The 19,934-nt window shown below is 38.5% G+C and overlaps 1 protein-coding gene across 1 annotated transcript in view; it reads right to left on the bottom strand.

Annotated features, from left to right (window-relative positions):
- Window positions 1-307: 307 nt before the first annotated feature.
- Window positions 308-19,934, bottom strand: part of LOC130247255 (histone deacetylase 9-B) — a 66,928-nt gene continuing 47,301 nt past the window's right edge. Inside the window, exons 7-12 of the mRNA XM_056480485.1 lie at window positions 16,184-16,315; window positions 14,044-14,150; window positions 11,658-11,780; window positions 3,856-4,009; window positions 3,051-3,268; window positions 308-722 (exon numbers count right to left, since the gene is read on the bottom strand). Coding sequence (XP_056336460.1) covers window positions 489-722; window positions 3,051-3,268; window positions 3,856-4,009; window positions 11,658-11,780; window positions 14,044-14,150; window positions 16,184-16,315 — 968 coding nt within the window. The 3' untranslated portion in view covers window positions 308-488. The remainder of the gene's footprint in view (window positions 723-3,050; window positions 3,269-3,855; window positions 4,010-11,657; window positions 11,781-14,043; window positions 14,151-16,183; window positions 16,316-19,934) is intronic.

Here is a 19,934-nt window from a genome sequence, read left to right as displayed (position 1 = left end):
TTATTATTATTATTCATTCATTTTCCTTTGGCTTAGTCTTTGATTTATCAGAGGTTGCCACAGTGGAATGAACCACCAACTATTTTAGCATACCCATACACACTCATTGACACTCATTCACCGCGGCCAATTTAGTTCATCCAATTCCCCTATAGCTCATGTGTTTGGATTGTGGGGAAAACTGGAGCACTTGGAGGACACCCACAGCAACACGGGGAGAACATGCAAACTCCACACAGAAATGACAACTGACCCAGCCGAATCTCGAACCAGTAACCCTCTTGCTGTGAGGCCACAGTGCTAACCACGGTACCACCCTATTATTTTATTATCATTATTATTATTTATTGTTTGGGGTGACGCATCATGTGAAGTACCAACTCTCAATATTAACTAGTGGCTTAAAGTGAAACATGACCTGGGACATTTTTTGAAAAGTTTTTAGATGAGATTCAGCCCTTCTTCCCTCTTTCCTTCATTTGTCTACTTCACACATCGGTTTCGGTCATGTCCTCCATACTGCGCTCGCTGTGGCGTCTCTGGATCTGCTCTGAGACCTGCTGTTCACCTGCGTCCTCGTCTCCTGATTGGCTGTTGTCTTCTGCTGGTTCAGTCTTCATGTGGATGACAGCGGCGTGTCTGCTACGGATCACTCCAGCAGGGGGCGCTGCCAGATTCTCCTCATGCTCCTCCTGATGCTGCTCCTCTGACTCAGACACAACCTGCACATACACATACACAACAGAGAGTTTATATTACAGTTTCACATTGTATAATAGGGGCTGATTCAGTTACAGTACATCACACACACACACAAACACACAGCTATATAAGCTGAGCACTTCATTCAACACTTTAGATGCACTGTTTTGCAGGCAGGGGTGACATGGTGGCTCAGTGGTTAATACTGTCGCCTTACAACAAGAAGGTCCCTGGTTTTAGTCCCAGCTGGGTCAATTGGCGTTTCTGTGTGGAGTTTGCATGTTCTCCCTGTCTTGGCGTGGGTTTCCTCCAGGTGCTCCGGTTTCCCCCACAGTCCAAACACATGCGCTATAGGGGAATTGATGAACTAAATTGGCTGAAGTGTATGAGTCTGTGTGTGAATGACTGTGTATGGGTGTTTCCCAGTACTGAGTTGCGGCTGGAAGAGCATCCGCTGCGTAAAACATATGTTGGAATAGTTGGTGGTTCATTCTGTTGTGGCGACCCCTGATAAATAAGAGACTAAGCTGAAGGGAAATAAATGAATGAGACAGGCCTAGCTCTGTATTGTAATTCCAGTTATGTGTCATAATTAATAAGAAGAAGAAAAAAAAACTGGCCACTGGATTGTAATTCCAGCATGGACTGCTCTGAGGTCAGTTATGTGTCATTATTAATAAGAAGCGACACATTAACAGGACCTTTCTTTCTTTTTTGGTATCTTCTAGTTAAAGCTCGCTCATAAACTCTGAAAACGCCACTCGTCTGGCTTCAGTCCTCTTGTAAAAGAGTAAAATAATACCACCCCCAAAAATATTCAGCTGTAAAAAGGTTTGTGTGAAATAAAAAGTGGGTAAATTGTGTGTGTGTGTGTGTGTGTGTGTGTGTGTGTGTGTGTGTGTGTGTGTGTGTGTGTGTGTGTGTGTGTGTGTGTTGGCAAAATCCTCTCTTAGACCTTCAGGAAATGAAAGAGGGTGAAGAAATGATGAACTCAGGATTAAAGACAGAGAGTGAGCGAGAGTACTGGATATATTTCTTTCCTTTACTTTTTGTTATTGTTGTTGTTGTTGTTATTATCAGTACTTTTATTACTATTATTTCTGTTATTTCTGCTATGAAATGAACAGTGCTCAGCATAATTGAGTACACCCCATTTTGAAAATGAATATTTTTAGACGTTTCTCAGTGAATTTAGGCAGTGTATTTTGGTGTTTTTAAACAAAACAGATTTAGGAAACAGATATATTTATTAAAATATTTTAGTCAGCAAACATATTTAGTAACTGAAAGATAATACAGTTAAATTCAAGCAAAATATTGCAAAAAAAAAAAAAATACAACCTACAAAATTTTAACTATATTTTTTTACTTTTTTATTGCTTCTTTTGATTTTCCCTCTTTTTTTAAAAATTTGTATTTATAAAAAATATAATATTTAAATATTTATTATATTTATATTTATATAATTATATTTATATAGTGCTTTTTTTAACATCTGTTTCAGTCTTAGAATAAAATTGTATATAATAAAATAATTTAAATTAATTTAACTTAAATAAATAATGAAATAATTTAAAATTGATATATATATATATATATATATATATATATATATATATATATATATATATATATATATATATATATATATATACATATATTAAAGACAATTAAAACATAATAAATAGCAAAAACACAAACAACACAAGTAAATAATTGAAATAAACTAATAAACCAAACTAATGAAAAAACTTTAAGTTAAATTGAACAGAATAAAAGTGGAAAAATGCAACTCTAAATGTAAAATGAGTTAAAAGCAGCTGCAGTAAAGACTCCTGGGATTTACTCACTTCCTGTCCATCTATTAACTCACTTCCTGTCTCAGCGAGGCATCAGTCAGATCCATTTACGCGTCATTTTAAGAGAAAAGAGCCTTTAAAAAGCTTTTAAAGAACATACTCACACACACACATATATACACACACACACACACACACACACATTCTCTCTCACAAACTCTCACACACACACATTCTCTCTCACACACACATACTTAAACGCACACACACACACGCGCACACACACACACACTCTGTTTTTCTCACACACTTTTTCACACACTCACTCACTCAGAAACGCTGTTATGGAGTGCTATGGAGCAGTAATACGTTCAAAACCTGCCGGAACTACTTTACCTGTGCGTTGATCTGAAAATAAGGGCACGCCTTAGAATGCTCATCAGCCAATCGGAATCTTCATCTTCACTTTCACTTTGCTGATGTATTTGTGTGTGTGTGTGTGTGTGTGTGTGTGTGCATGTGTGCGTGCATGCTTCTTTGTGTGTTTACCTGGCCCATGTGGACGTGCTGCTGGTAGTGCTTGTGCTTCTCCATGAAGTTGTGGTGTTGTTGCTGCAGCACCAGCTGTGCCAGTGTGCTCTGTGGCAGCGGGGCCGACTGTGTGCGGTTCAGGGGCCGGTGCCGCGGGAGCCTAGAGCGAGAGCTGGAGGACACGCGATCCTTCAGCAGCAGAGGAGACGAGGACAGAACGGGAACACTGCCTGTCACTGCACAGAGAGAGATGAGATGCTTATCCATTGTGTACTGTTCAAATTGACTCCCCTTTGGTTATGTTGGGGGCTGTTTTTGCCCCATTGACTTCCATTATAATCACATTCTTTGATTGCAAAGCCATGACAGCTTATAATCATGCATTCCTGATTGTTGGTGGTTTTCCCTGTTGGGAAGTAGTACAATATGTCATTTTTACTGTTGATCATCAGTTGGCAGCATTAACCCTTTAGATAGGCCTGTGCAAACAAGTGTCTGGCTTTTATATGGAGTTCAGAGGAGTAAAACATCAGATTATAGTGTGTGTGTGTGCAGAAATACACTTACTACTCTTACTCTGGGCAAATTGACAACCCTTTCCTTATGTTAGGGATCGTTTTTGCCTCATTGACTTCCATTATAATGACATTTAATAAGCTGCTCCCGCTAAAGTTTGAGCTACCAGATCTATTGCTATGACACTTGGATGAGTTTTGAAGATGTAACTATCCTGGATTGTGTCAAATCATCCATAATCAAATCTAGTTAATGGAGTAATCCACTTATAAAGAACAGAGCCCTGGTCTGAGTCTGGTGTATTTACCAGGTGAGATGATCCTCTGCTGTCTCTGCTCCTTCAGCAGCAGGTGTTGCAGGAGCGCTTGCTGTCCGTTGCTCACTTTAGACTCCATCGAGACTGGAGACGCAGCGGCGGCGGACAGACCTTCAACACTGCCATCCTTCAGCGGCGTCCCCGTCTGGCAGAGCACACAGCAGGCAAACACTATTAATACCACATCAGGACTCTTTTATGTATACAACTTCACAGTAATAAACACAATCAGTGATGCACACCAATCAAACATAAGACAATCAAGCAAGTTTTAGTTTAAAAGACATCTAATAGACTTCCAAATATAGATGTCTATTAGATTTTTGTGACAGCCCAAGTTTAGCCCTGTTTTAGCAAAGACGTCTGTGTTTGAATGTCTATTAGACGTCTTTAAAAAAAATGTTTGCTGGGTAGTGTCATTGTTCAGATCAGTTCAGTTCAATAACTTGTTTCCATCCAAAGTAAAATAAATAATAATAAAAAAAAATATATATATATATATATATATATGGAGAGAGAGAGAGAGAGAGAGAGAGAGAGACCTTTTTCTTAGCTGCTGCATGGGGTGCGCCATAGCCACCAGCGTCTTCTAGCTGAATGCTTAGAACTTCTGTTTACAGCGTTTACAACTGGTAATTTGCGCTCCGAAAATGGGTTTCATTAGTGTTTTGAGTGGATTACGGAGTGTTTTTGTGACACACAACTTTGAAAAGTGTGTTAAAGCTGTTATAATCTGTCAGATGTGTTTCAAGCGCGAGAGAAAAAATGTTCTCCTAGTTCACGTGTCTGTCGTCAGATATACAGTGTGTATGTGTGTTTCCCTGGCCTGTCAGCTGTTAGCTCAGCGGCTCTTCAACACACACACACATCGATGCACACAATACTTCACTGCATTATAGAGCACACCAGATTATTGGCATGAAATTTAACAGGTATGTAAATCATACAATTTACAAAAATGACCAATAAAAGTCCATTACTGATACTCTGCTGGCTGATTTGCTGTTCATTCTGAAATTGCCACTTGTGCGATTTTGATCAAATAAATATAATAGTTTGAAACACTGACAGATACATGTATGAGAATTTTTAAAGTACTGTAAAATACTTGCTTACACAAAAAATGTAGAAACGGTTCCTCTATTTTGGTGAAAACTTGAATTTTTTTCATAGCAAGGTTGACATTTGCATGGAATTACTCATATATATTTATATATATATATATATATATATATATCATAACCTACAAAAAAAAGCACAGTTTCCATCGTGTTCGTGGTCACTGGTGCACATTATAAATAAAAAAAAATGGGACTTCTGTAACTAGGGGAATCACTAGGTTTGTTTTTCCTCCACAATTAATGAGTTGCATTTCAAAGTAGTGTTGTCACGATACTGGAATTCGGTACCAATCGATACTGACATTTTAAAAACATTCATTTCCCGCTAACATTTGAGCCCCGTTGGGCGCGATCTTAAACAGCGCTGATTTGCCATCGTGTTCCCGTGCTCAACAGAAATGAGGGTGATTGGCCGTGAAGGTCAACAGTTCACCAAACTCACCGCTGTTTACTGAGTATAACCGCAGGTACAGGGACACTGGAGGGTTTTAAAGCCTCGATTCATCAGCGGGTCGCTCGTGTGTCAGACAAACCAGCTGATCAACCCTCCAGTATCCCTAGGTGCGTTCGACTTGAACCACGGCTGCAGCCGGCAATCAACGAGATTAGACGAGCGCAGAACGGGGGTGGAGCTGAAAATGAGGTTGTCAGGTCGGACACCTCGGGGCTTGTAATTGCTGCATGATGATGCCAGATCACATGGCAAGATCAGTGATTTATTTATTTATTGCAACAACAACAACGAGTTACAGTACAAATAAAACGGAAAAGTCTCTACAAAGCATAGCTCATTATCAACAACAAGGGAATTAATAATTAAATTTAAGTAGCCTATAGAAAAGTATAACGAGAGCAGTAAGGGGGAAACGAAAGGGCACATGAAAAGGAAATAAATGTTAATGAATAGGCCTAATAAACAAAGCAATAAGCTCAAATTCCAGGAGTTTAAACATCACACTTTAGGCTACTACATGTTGAATGGTATATTAATACTGTTCCAGATCTTGTTTAAATATGCCAAAAATGGGTTTATATTTATTTACATTTAAAGATATAAAACTTCTCAATAAATAACACAAGGTTTATACAAAACTTGAGTGTATATATATATATATATATATATATATATATATATATATATATAAACAAGGTGTCTGTTAATAAAAAATGATTAAAGCTATTTTGGATAATGAAAGCATTCACTTTAATCCAAAAGGTTGAACAAAAGGACATTCCCAAAATAAGTGAGCTACACTTTCAGTGGAAATTTTCCAGAAATATATCAATATTACTTTTAAATTTCTGTGTAAACGGCTTGAAATGATTGAATTATTTTATAAATATATAAATTATTGTAGAATTATTATATTACAAGTCCGTACGACTTATTTGAGTGGATATTTGGTTATTCACTAAAAATATCTCATTTAAATCTTATATGGAGCTGAATACAGTAAATAGTCTGTATGACAAAGGACAAAAATAAACCTATCCAAACAATTAAGCCTTTATAAACAAATAATTTAACAAAAAAACAGATGATTACCGCAATAAAATATTTGTAGTATATTAATAAGCAAGATATACACAAGATAGAGATGGCATAAAAAGTGAATTGTTTGTCTGGAAGTTTGTGAGCGGAAGTTGTCCAATAATAAATGCGAAACACACAGGATTGTTATCATGCAGTGAATCCAGCCAATCGTGTAATATCGGTGTCGTCATCTGAAGAGCGACTGCAGGAGCTAAGATGTTGCATCGGCTGAATCAATCGTTTAATTTTGGAGTGCTGTCACGGTACTTTGATGCCACATGTGACAGTCACGTGGCGTCGGCGCAGCGTCAAGCCGGACAAAATTTCTACCGGCATGCACCTCTTTAAGACAGATTTTGATTGGCCTGCGCATCGATGCATGAAGTCAAACGCACCTCCTGTATCTGTGGTTACACCCTCTGTGACTGATCGCCCCGTCCAAAAGGTATTCGACATGACCAGGAAGTGAAGAAGTCATTTTAAGGGGAGGAAAGTTCATGCTATTTGATTAAAGTTCTTGAGGTAAATTAATTTACATTTTCGGGAAATAATGAAGTGCACAGATACATCAATTAAACCAATAACTACTATATATATACATATGAAAATAAGACATTTTGACTTAATGGTGAGTGTTAAATCAATACGTCAAATCTTACTACATTAAAAAGTCAAAATAATATCATTACTGAACATGAAGTGACAACTTGCTAAGCCAACGGTGACGTAAGCTTTAATACATGACATATTTTCCTACATTTAGAGTCAAATTGTCACTCGGGCATGACGGAGGCTTACATAACGCCTCCTGCATATGAAATATTAATATCTGTGCTTCTTTTAAAACACATCCAGTCAGCGTTTGTGTTTGGCGTCGCCTATAAGGTGCACGTAATTACCGCGCAGCGTTTAGAGCTCCCTAGTGACTCATTCGGCTATTTTAAAATGCCAAAGTGTTGAAGATGTCCTCATCTGCATGGTAAAAGTGATCCATGTTTTGATTTGCTGGCATGTTACGCTGCTTTCCCAACACAATTTCTTGAAGTTTGTATAACAGTGATGAACGATGATGCTAAACTCGCTCCCTGAAATCCGAAACTCTGCCGTATTTACCCAAGGGGGCGGGGGTCAGAGGTCACGAGCCCGAGGGCCGTACATTAATCCAGCACAAGCACTCAGTGAAAGCGCTAAATGAGATCTGCTCCTAAACCTTCCGCAAACAACAGACGTCTCTGAAAAAACACACAGCTGATCTATAAAGAGGATCGCTCTCCAGTGCATTCCTCATACTGTATTTTGTGCTTTCTCCGCAAATAGATGCGACTCCGTGTCTCACCGTCTCCTAAAAATACAGTTTCGCAGCCCCTTGCTTTTTTCTGCGACATCTATTCATATCTGTTGCGCAGCAGAACAAGAGCTGGTGATGCTGCTTTCGCATTTAATCCCAGAGGAAAGGCCTATTTCTCTTGTAAAGCTCGGGAGATTTGTCTCCATTTATGCATGGGTTTGTTTTATGATGGCTCTGCAGATTTAGCAGCTCATTTAAAAAGCTATCAAATTACTGTGCAAATTGCTTGATGAGAAATGATACTTGTTGTATCCTATTAAATGTGAACAATGTTTGACATTTTAGTTTGTCCAAAGCAACTTACAATTAAGGAGGCATTCAGTGATTCAATAAGAAGAGGCAATACACACAACAAGGGCTAATTATTAGAGGAACTGTTACTGTGCGTTCACACCGAAGGCAGCGAGAGCATCAAAGCTCGCCCTGTCGACAATGCTGTCTGCCTTTTCAAGAGTTCACACTTAGGTATTGTTTGATGACTGTTAGCAGGTTTGGCATGCTGTCCCAGGAGAGAACCCTGAGCTCGGAGATAGTTGAGCCCAGGGCTCCCGCCTGGTCTATAGAACATATGAGGGGAGTATGAGATCAGGTAGTTCTCGAGCGCTCCCTGTGGTAAAGGAAGAAAGGAGGAGAAGGGGTGAATGGGGGGTTTCTTCAGAAAACGAAGATGAGAGAGTAGTTCTAGCTAGGCTAATTATAGTGTGTTGGGATTAATCTGATTGGCTAACTAGTGAATGTAGATGACTGCCCAGCTGCAGTCAATCATATCACGTGCTCCTCTCGAAATTAGTTTGTGAAACTTCACTTAAGCTCAGAGAGCGTCAAAATTCGCTACGTTGATCTCGTATTTAAAGACGCAGTTTAATCAGCATATGCAGTAGAGGTGTGAACCTACACTGATCTCACGGTTCAGTTACGATTATCATGCCATCGATTCGGTTCAATTCGATATTTCGGTGCATCACGGTGCATTGACGATGCTTTCCATACACAATGTTGTATTTTTGGGGGGTGGCTATAACAAGCTGTCTGTATAAACACACACACACACACACACACACACACACATGGATACACAGCACCACACGGTCTCTCATTCACACACATACACAAACATAGACAGCACCAAACAAACACACACGCACCCTCACACACACACGCCACGCCCACTTGCTTGCATGTTTGGGAGCGATATTGTGAGACCGGCCACTCCTGTTAAAATTACACCAGAGTTACCGACCGGCTCCCGCGCTTTATTCGGAAATTGATTCCGGCGCCGCATGAAATCTGGTTGGGTCCCATGACAATGTACAGGTACAGCCGCGGGAATGCATACAGCCGAGAGGAAAAGAGAGGGGAGTAAGAGTCAAGCCGGCAGCCGAGAGAAAAAGTCACGCCAGCAGGTGAAATGGGCCACAGTGAGAGAGAGAGAGAAATGGAGTACTTTCATTCCCTCAATCGCAGAGAAATAGGGGCTTCTGCTGTAAGTGCCAGTGAAAGACTTTCCAGAAAACACACACACAGTGAAATTTTTAAGTAGTAGGCCCCTGTAGTGTTGTGAATACCCGCGCTCGCCTCCCTCGCGACAGAGCGCATATGAGATATATGACATCAGTACATAATAACCGGTTATGATTATTACTGAACCGATACCGAATTGTCCGGCTCTGTATCGCGGTGCACCGAAGAAACAATTCATTTTGACACCCCTAATATGCAGCATATCCGCAAATTAGTTACATTCCTGCATAAAAACGAGCTTACTAGCGTGAAAATGTTGTGCGCCTCTTATCAAATTCATTTAACTATGGGAGATCAAGTTGTTGCGTGTGGTGTGGCTTTGCTCCACTTATCCAATATGTGTCTATATGTCTGAAATATTCTCAATACTGTTTTCCACTGTTGTTATAGTTAGCTTGATATTCCCACTTTAAAAAAACTAAACGTATATAACCGTAATGCTCAATCAGTAAATCACCAGTCACCAGTTTTTTCCATATAAGAAAACATTGTAAATAACTGGAAATCAGGCAACCGCGATAATCAAACCCTTGGGAATAACTTGTAAACAGTGACTCTGTTCTCTAAACCCTCTCAAGCGGTGGACTTCTACATTTCGATTGCTTGCCGCTGAACCGCGTCATAGCTCATTACCATAAAGTTGACTTGATTTTAACTCTCCTCGCTGCCCTAACCGGCAAAAACGTGCTGCACTGATCCTCACCTCTTATCGCCAATGGCTCTGATTGAAAATAATTGACTTATGGCTACTTTGACGCTCTCGTCGCCTTCGGTGTGAACGCACAGCTATGCTGTATTCACACCAGATGCGACATTCAATTAATTTCACCTTTATTTCTATAGCGCTTTTACAATGTAGATTGGGTCAAAGCAGCTTCACATAGAAGACCTGTTACAGTGTTCAGATGACAGAGAAACGCCACGTTGGGTTGCCAAAACAAGTGGAAGAAGTATTGTTTGGAGACATGGGTCATCAGTGTTGCGTTTATAAATGTGCTGCAACGAAGGTTTCGTTTCCATTTCCCGCTACGAGAGCACAGCTGGACTCACGTGTGGACTACAGTGCACGTGACAGAAATACGTTAGTAAGTAACTTTTTTTTTTACCCGAGAGCTTTTCACATCTGGAAATGGTGAAATCCGGATTTGCCTCTCGTCTCCTTTTAATAATGATGCGGCTCCAGTTGGTGTTGATTGTCCTGTCTCTACAGATTTGGTAAGCGAGCGATCCGTGATCTTTGTTTGTTTATTCAGATGGCAAAGTTAGTTAGTAGTATCATCAGCAAGACTCTTTCAGTTTTTAAAGACAGACCTTAGTCAAAATTATTTAGTTACTAAGTTTAAAGTACGTTAATATCACTACAATATTTTGGACTGAAATATCCGCTGTAAATGCTGCTCTCCGAGTGTAACATGTAAACACCGCAATCAAACTATTACCATCGTGTAGAATTTTCGCCGTATTTTGTGACAGGATAGTCTATACACACATGGCTTTCTGATGCTACCTACCAAGTCCATCTAAGTTACCGAGAAATGCAGAGGTTTTTCTCCCATTCACCGTGCGGTCTCAAACATTTCATTGAAACTACACTCTTCCAGCAGTTCCTCGCATCCAATGTCTCGTTTGTCACGGGGGGCATGCATGAAATGTTCCTAAATGAAAGTGAAAGTGCTAAACTGCAGTCGACAAATTAATAATTTGGCAAATAATTCGATTACTGATGTCTGTATAGTCACTGTCTTTCTCCCCTGCGTGTGTGTTTGTTGAGCCTCTGTGAAAATCAGCATGTGTCCAAACAGAAACTCCCATTTTTATGCAAAACCTTCCCCCTTTCCCTCCCCCGACACTCCCACCTAAACAGAGCTGGACACACCCACTTTCTTGGTGTGAAAACACCCTGCTGAGACAGAGGGGTTTCATGACCCTTTAAAATCAATACGTGACCTAACCGGTAGCCAATGAAGTTGCTGGAGAACAGGTGTGATGTGATGGCAAAAGGATGTATAAGTCATGCTCATGGCCGTGACAGAAATGGTCTAATGCGTGCAATATTACAGAGTAATATTTACGAATGTTTACATTGCGTTATCGATGCTGAGACGATATATTGTGTATATTATATGACCTAATAAAAAATAAATCGTTTGAAAACCGAAATCTCACAGTAGTTGCAATGTAGTTCAGAACAATGTTATAAATAAGAACCAAGCCTTTCACTGAGTTTAAAGGGATTCGTCACATGTGCCTATGATGGACAGGGACTTACGCAGATGTGAGTGTGAGCCGGGTGCAGAGCCAGCGTGAGGTTGGGGAGAGATGGAGATGTGTAGAGATTCAACAGAGACAGTGATCCACCCGTCGGCAGGACGCCTCCTTGAGACAGACAGCGCTGGAGGAGAGACAGACAGAGCATCTTACATCGGCTCTTACATAATGCGGAGCCACATTCACAATACTGCAGCATGAGAGTGTGCTCATCTCAGGGTTGGCCGGTTGTTGTGAAGGTGTTCTGTGAGGTTGCTGTTGCTAAGTTATTGTGATTGTTTTAATTATTATTTTTACTGTGTTGCTATGCAGCTTTGGATGGTTGCTAAGTTGTTCTGAATGTTCACTAGTGGTTGCTAGGCTGTTTGTGTTTGTGATCTATGCGTTTGCTAAGTTATTGTAATTGTTGTCATGCAGCTGTGGATGGTTGCTAAAGTATTCTGAATATGTTCTCTAAGGGCTGCTAAGTTGTTGCGATAATCTTCTATGTGGTTGCTAAGTTATATTGATTTCTTTTAAGTTATTGTAATTGTTTTTACTGTGTTGCCATGCAGCTTTGGATGGTTGCTAAGGTGTTTCAGAATGTTCTCTAGGGGTTGCTAGGTTGTTGCATTAGTGTTCTATGTGGTTGCTAAGTTATTTTGCTTGTTTTACCATGTTGCCATGTAGATCTGGGTGGTTGCTAAGGTGTTTCAGAATGTTCTCTAGGGGTTGCTAGGTTGATGCAATGGTGTTCTATGTGGTTGCTAAGTTATTGTAATTGTTTTTACTGTGTTGCCATGAAGCTCTGGATTGTTTCTAGGGTGTTCTGCGTGTTTTCTAAAGGTTGCTAGGTTGCTATAGTGTTTTATGTGGTTGCTTAGATGTTGTGAATGCTTTTAGTGTGTTGCTATGCAGCTCTGAATGGTTGCTAAGGTATTCTGAATATGTTCACTAGGGGTTGCTAGGTTGTTGCAATAGGGTTCTATGTGGTTGCTAAGTTATTGTGGTTGTTTTACTGTGTTGCCATGAAGCTCTGGATGGTTTCCAAGGTGTTCTGTGTGTTTTCTGAAGGTTGCTAGGTTGTTGCTATTGTATTCTATGTAGTATGATGCTGTGAATGGTTTTGGTTTGTTGCCATGGAGCTTTAGATGGTTGTTAAGGGTGTAATAAATGTTCTGTAATTGTTGCGATAGTGTTCTATGTGGTTGCTAAGTTACTTTGATTGTTTTACAGTGTTGTCATGCACCTCAGGATGGTTGCTAGGTTTTTGCGATCGTGTTCTATATAGTTGCTAAGATGCAGTGATTGTTTTTCCAGTGTTGCTATGCGGTTGTCTATGATGTTGTGCGTGTATCACACTGATGAACAGTTAGCCGTCTCTGATGTGCGGATGAGCTCAGTGGGCTGTGTGCCTGCAGGAGGAGAGGAGAGTCGGCTGGCTCACGGCCTGTAAGGAAATGCTTGGGCAGAACTTCACAGGAGAAATAAACCTCAGTATCCCAAAGCCCCTCACCCCTTCCCCAACCGCCAGCGCAGCCAGAAACCACAGCGGAAAAGAGCTGTCACAGTTAGTTCAGCACAGCACACACACACACACACCTTCAGACTCATGCTGCACTGATGCTCAGATGAGATTTTAAACGCTGTGTTTGTTTGTCAGGCTGATGGTATGAGCGCCTGGGGAAGGGCTCCGAACAATTCATTTGGGGGGCCCGACTCATTCACCTCATCGTCTGATAAGAGTAATGAGACGGTAACAGGGGGTTTTATTAAGTTTCAGCTTTTCGGTTTCTATGGTTCAGTTCCCAAAAATGCAATCGCAGACTCAGAAGCGCACGCAAATGCATGAAAGCCCACAGCTGCATCTGTGCTGGAGGAAACTAACCTGCTAGAGTTTGTGAAGAATGTCAGTGCATATAACGTTTCAAAGCATATGGCATTTATTTTGAAGGAAGAACAAATCTGTTATTAAAACAGCACACACAATAGTACATTTAAAGCAGATGATACTAAACAAAAAGTTAGTTCTGAGAAAGACACATGCAGGGCTTGTTTGCTGGTGATATGCAGATATTTTTACTAATACTCTCAGCTCATATGTACTGTTAGTGAGTTCTAGGCTCACACAAAGTCGACGCCCACAGATTTTCAGATTTTAAGCTCATCATTGAATCTATTTATTTACTTATGTGTAGGGCCAGACCGAATCTGTGAACATTTTTTGCTATCTCTGTGCTATTTCCTATTTCAAATTCTTTTGTGTAATGGAAGAAAGAAACTCACAAAGGTTTGGAGACACTTGAGGGTGCGTAAATGGGTAGTAAATAATTTTTTTTTAGTGAACTATCTCTTTAAGACAGATGGTATTGAATGATTCTTGTTCAAAATAATCCTGAGAAGATTACCTCTATTTGAGTTGTGCTGGACTGGTATGATGCTCCATTCTCATTGCTGCACAAGCCAATGGGTGAGCTCGGCCCGGAGCCTGCAGGACTCTCATTGGCTGAGGAATCTAGAGTGAAAAACAGGAAGTGATTAGGTCTGTATAAATCTCTAGTTAAAGGGACAGTTCACCCCAAAATTATGAACATTTACTCACTATACTCACTCTTGAAGCTCCGGGAAGTGCTTTGAAATGTGCATTTTTTTTTTATTAGATGTTTGACGTAATCTCAACTGACACATAAATAGAGGGCGGGACATAGTGTAGCTCCTCCCCTTTATAAAAAAACAGCCAATAGCGTTTTATCACAGCTCAACTGCCTGTGAGAGTGGTTGATCTCAAGCACATTAAATGAACAGCCGGTTAGAAGAAGGGGGTGGAGCATGTCAGACACTAGAGAGCATTTGATTGGTCAGAAGATTTGATGAGAGACTGAAGTATGAGGTGAAGTGAAAAATAATGTTAATCCATTTAGATTGAAGCTAACAAAGCTAAGCAAGCTTTGGATGTTTATATCGGTTTTATATGTTCAAAATGCAAAATCTGCCACTGTTTTGGAGCGCACTAGCTTATTTATCCTTAAAACTAACAAGATTTATTTTAATTTCACAGGACCTTTAGGTGGTTATAGATCTTTGAGTTTCTTTTTTCTGTTAAAGGCAAAAGAAGAATTTTTGAAACTGATAACTATTGACTTACATAGTAGGAAAGACAAATACAATGAAAGTCAATGGTTACTGGTTTTCAGCATTCTTCAAAATATCTTATTTTGTGTTCAACAGAAGAAAGAGACTCAGGCTGGTTTGTGACAAGTGAAGGGAGTGTAAATGCTGACATCATTAAACTTTTTTGGCTTGAACTATGCCTTTTAGAGCCGAATTGTAGAACTTATACTAAGTGATTAAGTACAAATTACTCAATTGTAGATTCTATAACTCAAAGCAGCAAAGGTAAGCGATGATATCTCTTGTTAAAGGACAGTTCACCCAAAAAATGAACATTTACTTCCTATGCACTCACTCTTAAGTGGTTATAAACCTTTAACCATTGACTTCCATAGTCAGAAAAATAAATACAATGAAAGTCAATGGTTACCGGTTTTCAGCATTCTTCAAAATATCTTCTTTTGTGACTCAGACTCAGACTGGTTTGTTACAAGTAAAGGGAGTGTAAATGCTGACAGAATAAACTTTTTGGCATGAACTATCCCTTTTAGAGCCAAATTACAGAGCTTAAACTAAGAGACTAAGTACAAATGAATCAGTTGTAGATTCTATAACTCAAACAAAGCAGCAAAGACAAGTGGTGATATCTCTAGTTAAAGGGACAGTTCACCCAAAAAAAGAAAATTTCGCTGTTTAAGTGGTTATAAATCTTTAAGTTTCTGTTAAACACAAAAGAAGATCTTTTGAAACTGATAACCATTGACTTCCATAGCTGGAAAAACAAATACAATGGAAGTCAATGGTTACCTTTTTTTAGCATTCTTCAAAATATCTTCGTATGTGTTCAACAGAAGAATGAAACTCACACAGGTTTGTGACAAGTGAAGGGAGAGTAAATGTTGAATTTTGCCGTGAACTATCCCTTTTAGACACAAATTTAAGGACTTAAACTAAGTATAAAACAAATACAAATCACTCAGTTATAGATTCTATAACTCAAAGCAGCAAAGACAAGTGGTGATATCTCTAGTTAAAGGACAGTTCACCCAAAAAATTTAATTTACTCCCTATAGACTCACTCTTAAGTGGTTATAAAGCTGTAACCATTGACTTCCATAGTCAGAAAAATAAATACAATGGAAGTGAATGGTTACTGTTTTTTTTAGCATTCTCCAAAATATCTTCTTTTGTGTTCAACAGAAGAAAGAAACTTGACATGTGAAGGGAGTGTAAATGATGACAGAAATTAATTTTTTGGCGTGAACTATCCCTTTTAGAGCTAAATTAAAGAACTAATACTAAGTGTCTAAGTATAAAACAAATACAAATGTAATAATTGTAGACTCTATCATTTGTAAAGCAGCAAAGGTAAGCAGTGACTTTAGTAAAAAGGCTGTCGATCTGTCATTTGACTGAATATTTCTGTGGTTTGCTCACCTGTTAGTTCTAGAGTTCGTTTCTTGAGCGGTGTGACGAGGACGCTGCCGTCTCTGCGGCGAATCGGACCGCTTCTCCTCTCAGAAACCTTCTGCTTGAGTCTGGAGCGCACCTTCAGATTGGGCTCAGACGCTGAGACGAGGAGAAAACAGACAGATGCCATGCAGATTAGTTATGAATTATTAGAGTTATTAGTTCAATTTGAGTTCTTTTATACTTTTTCCCCAAGTTCTGTTTAATGGAAAGAAGAGTTTTTTTAACATAATAGTTTTAATTACGGATTTATTTTATCTTTGCTATGATGACAGTAAATAATATTTGACTAGTTATTTTTCAAGATACTTCTATACAGCTTAAAATGACATTTAAAGGCTTTACTAGGTTAATTAGGGTAATTAAGTTATTGTATTACAGTGGTTTGTTCCGTCACCACTGGCTTGCTTGGTTTGGGACTTGTGGAGCTGCGCATTGATGGGTTTACTCTTCAGTGTTTGGACTTTCAGCAGTGAAATTTAAGACCAGACTGAACAGAACTGAACTCTGAAAACTGGACTGACCAACACAATCTCATGGCAATTCGTAACTTTTTGACTTGGTGGCTAATTCGTATGAATTCGTACAATCTAATTCGTACAATTTAGTACGATTTGCTCATCCCCCAATGACGGTTGGGTTTAGGGGTGGGGTTAGGTGCCACGCCTCCTTTTTAAAATCGTACAATTTCGTACGACTGAACTCATACGAATTCGTATGAATTAGCCACTAAACTGACAAAACGTAAAATACTTACGTTTGCTCGTGAGATCAGGCTGGACTGACACAGTTTCAGTTTACTAGAACTTCCATGTTAAGCTGCTTTGACACAATCTACATTTTAAAAGCGCTATAGAAATAAACGTGAATTTAATTGAATTCTGTAGCCAATCCAAAATAAATATAGCTTATGGGGGCTAATAATATTGACCTTAAAATGTCTTAAAAAAATTAAAAACTGCTTTTATTCTAGCCGAAATAAAACAAATAAGGCTTTCTCCAGAAGAAAAAATATTATAGGAAATACTGTGAAAAATTCCTGAATCTGTTTAACATCATTTAGGAAATATTTGAAAGAGAATAAATATTTCACAGTAGAGCGAATCATTTTGCCTATGTATTCTGTATATATATATTCAATTATTTCGATCATGGTTTATAGTGATGCATTTGAGTAAAACATTATTTTTATTACTTTTATTCCATAAACTACTGAAGACATCTCTTCCTAATTAAAAATAAATGATCATTTACAGCAATTTTCTTCAGGAGTGTTTTTTAGGATTTGTCTTTAGATGACACAACACAATAACAATGTTTTTAACTACAGAAGAGTTAAGAAATCAATATTTGGAGGAATAAACCTGAATTTAATCACAACAAATGACTAGATTTGTGATTTTTATCATTTTCTGAAATAAATAAATATGCAAATGCTGTAAAAATGCAATGCAAATGCAAAAATGCAAATGCTGTAAACACTGCTTTAATTCAAAACTAATAAAACTAATCAATCCACACTGACAATTTACAAATGGTCTCTTAATATATATTCATGTATGTACTTATTATTATGTATATAGTAAAAGTCAATATGATTGACTCTCCTGTGAAAATGTTATTTCTATTTAAGATATTTTCAAGAGCTGTTTAACAGAGAGACAACATCTTCAACACATTTCTAATCATAATAGATTTAATAACTCATTTCTAATAACTGATTTATTTTCTCTTTGTCATGATGACAGTAAATAATATTAGACTAGATATTCTTCAAGACACTTCTATACAGCTTAAAGTGACATTTAAAGGCTTAACAAGGTTAAAGTTAGGGTAATTAGGCAAGTCATTGTATAACAGCGGTTGATTCTGGAGACAATCCAACACTAATATTGCTTGAGGGGGCTAATAATATTGACCTTAAAATGGGTCTTAAAAAATGTAAAATACTTTTATTCTAGCCGAAATAAAATAAGACTTTCTCCAGAAGAAAAAATATTACAGGAAATACTGTGAAAAATTCCTGAATCTGTTAAACATCATTTGGGAAATATTTGGAAAAGATTAATTATTTCACAGGGGGCCGAATAATTTTGCACGCAACTGTACACATATTAAGTCATTTTAATCACAGTTTATGGTATTGTATTTGAGTAAAACGTTAATTTTTATTAGTTGTTTTATTCTGTAAACTACTGATCACATTTCTTCCATATTGAAAATAAAAAGGACATCATATACAGCATTATTTTGCATAAATTAACAAAAAAAGGGGCTTTTAGGAGTGTTTTTCTGGATTCATTTTTAGATGACACAACACAATAACAATGAATTTAACTCCAGAAGAGTTAAGAAATCAATATTTGGAGGAATTTCAATCACAACAAATGACTAGATTTGTGATTTTTATCATTTTCTGAAATAAATAAATGTGCAAATGCTGTAAATGACACTGCTTTAATTCAGAATTGGGGTTAAATGTTGTCAAACCTTTATAGAATTAAACAAATATTAATATTTTACTCAGAAACATTACTAATAAATCCCCACTGACAATTTACAAATGGTCTCTTAATATATATTTATGTATGTTTTATTATTATGTATATAGTAAAAGTCAATATGATTGACTCTCCTGTGAAAATGTTATTTCTATTTAAGATATTTCTCAAGTGCTGTTTAACAGAGAGACAACATTTTCAACACATTTCTAATCATAATAGATTTAATAGTAATAGTTTTATAAAATAACTCATCTCTAATAACTGATTTCTTTTCTCTTTGTCATGATGACAGCACATAATATTTGACTAGATATTTTCTTAAGGGGACCAATAATATTGACCTTAAAAATAAAATAATATAGGGAATACTGTGAAAAATGTCCTTGCTCTGTTACACATCTGAAAATTTCACAGGACGGCAAATTCGTTTGTCTATCCAATAAGTACCTAATATAAATCAAATGCTGTGTGTAGAAGTGGTCTGACTGCGCGGCTCACTGAGTGAAAGTGTGGCTCTGCTCCAGCAGCACTGAGGGATTCTGGGATACGTCCAGTTTTAATGAGGTAAGAACTCAGTTCTCATCTGGAGGACATTAAAAACACCCAGCAGTTCTCAGTCCAGTACCTGCCAGCCTGAAGACCACAAACCCCGACGGTAGCAGTGTTTACGTGAGCACACAGATACGACACACACACTGAGAGAGAGAGAGAGAGGTTTGGCTTCAGACAGGGGGAAATCCTCGCTTTCTGTCCCACTATGACCTGCAGAGTCGCACAAAACCCCCTGGATTTTAAAGCCAACCGCCTGATAGATGCCAACTACTGCTGGTCTGACCGCTGAGTGGGTATTAAACACACACACACACACACACACACACACACACACACACACACTGTTTATGCCCAGACCTGTTGATGAGAATATACTACTAAATTTAATTTAAGGGGTGGCATGGTGGCTCAGTGGTTAGCACTGTGGCCTCACAGCAAGAAGGTCACTGGTTTGAGTCCCGGCTGGGTCAGTTGGCGTTTCTGTGTGGAGTTTGCATGGTCTCCCAGTGTTGGCGTGGGTTTTCCCTCCACAGTCCAAACACATGCGCTAAAGGGGAATTGATGAGCTAAATTGGCCATAGTGTACGTGTGTGAATGTGTGTGTGGGTGTCTCCCAGTACTGGGTTGCAGCTGGAATGGCATCCACTGCGTAAAACATATGC

Source organism: Danio aesculapii, chromosome 19 (assembly GCF_903798145.1).
Source record: "Danio aesculapii chromosome 19, fDanAes4.1, whole genome shotgun sequence".
Taxonomy (NCBI): Eukaryota; Metazoa; Chordata; class Actinopteri; order Cypriniformes; family Danionidae; genus Danio; species Danio aesculapii.
This window is presented reverse-complemented; position numbering and strand designations above follow the sequence as displayed.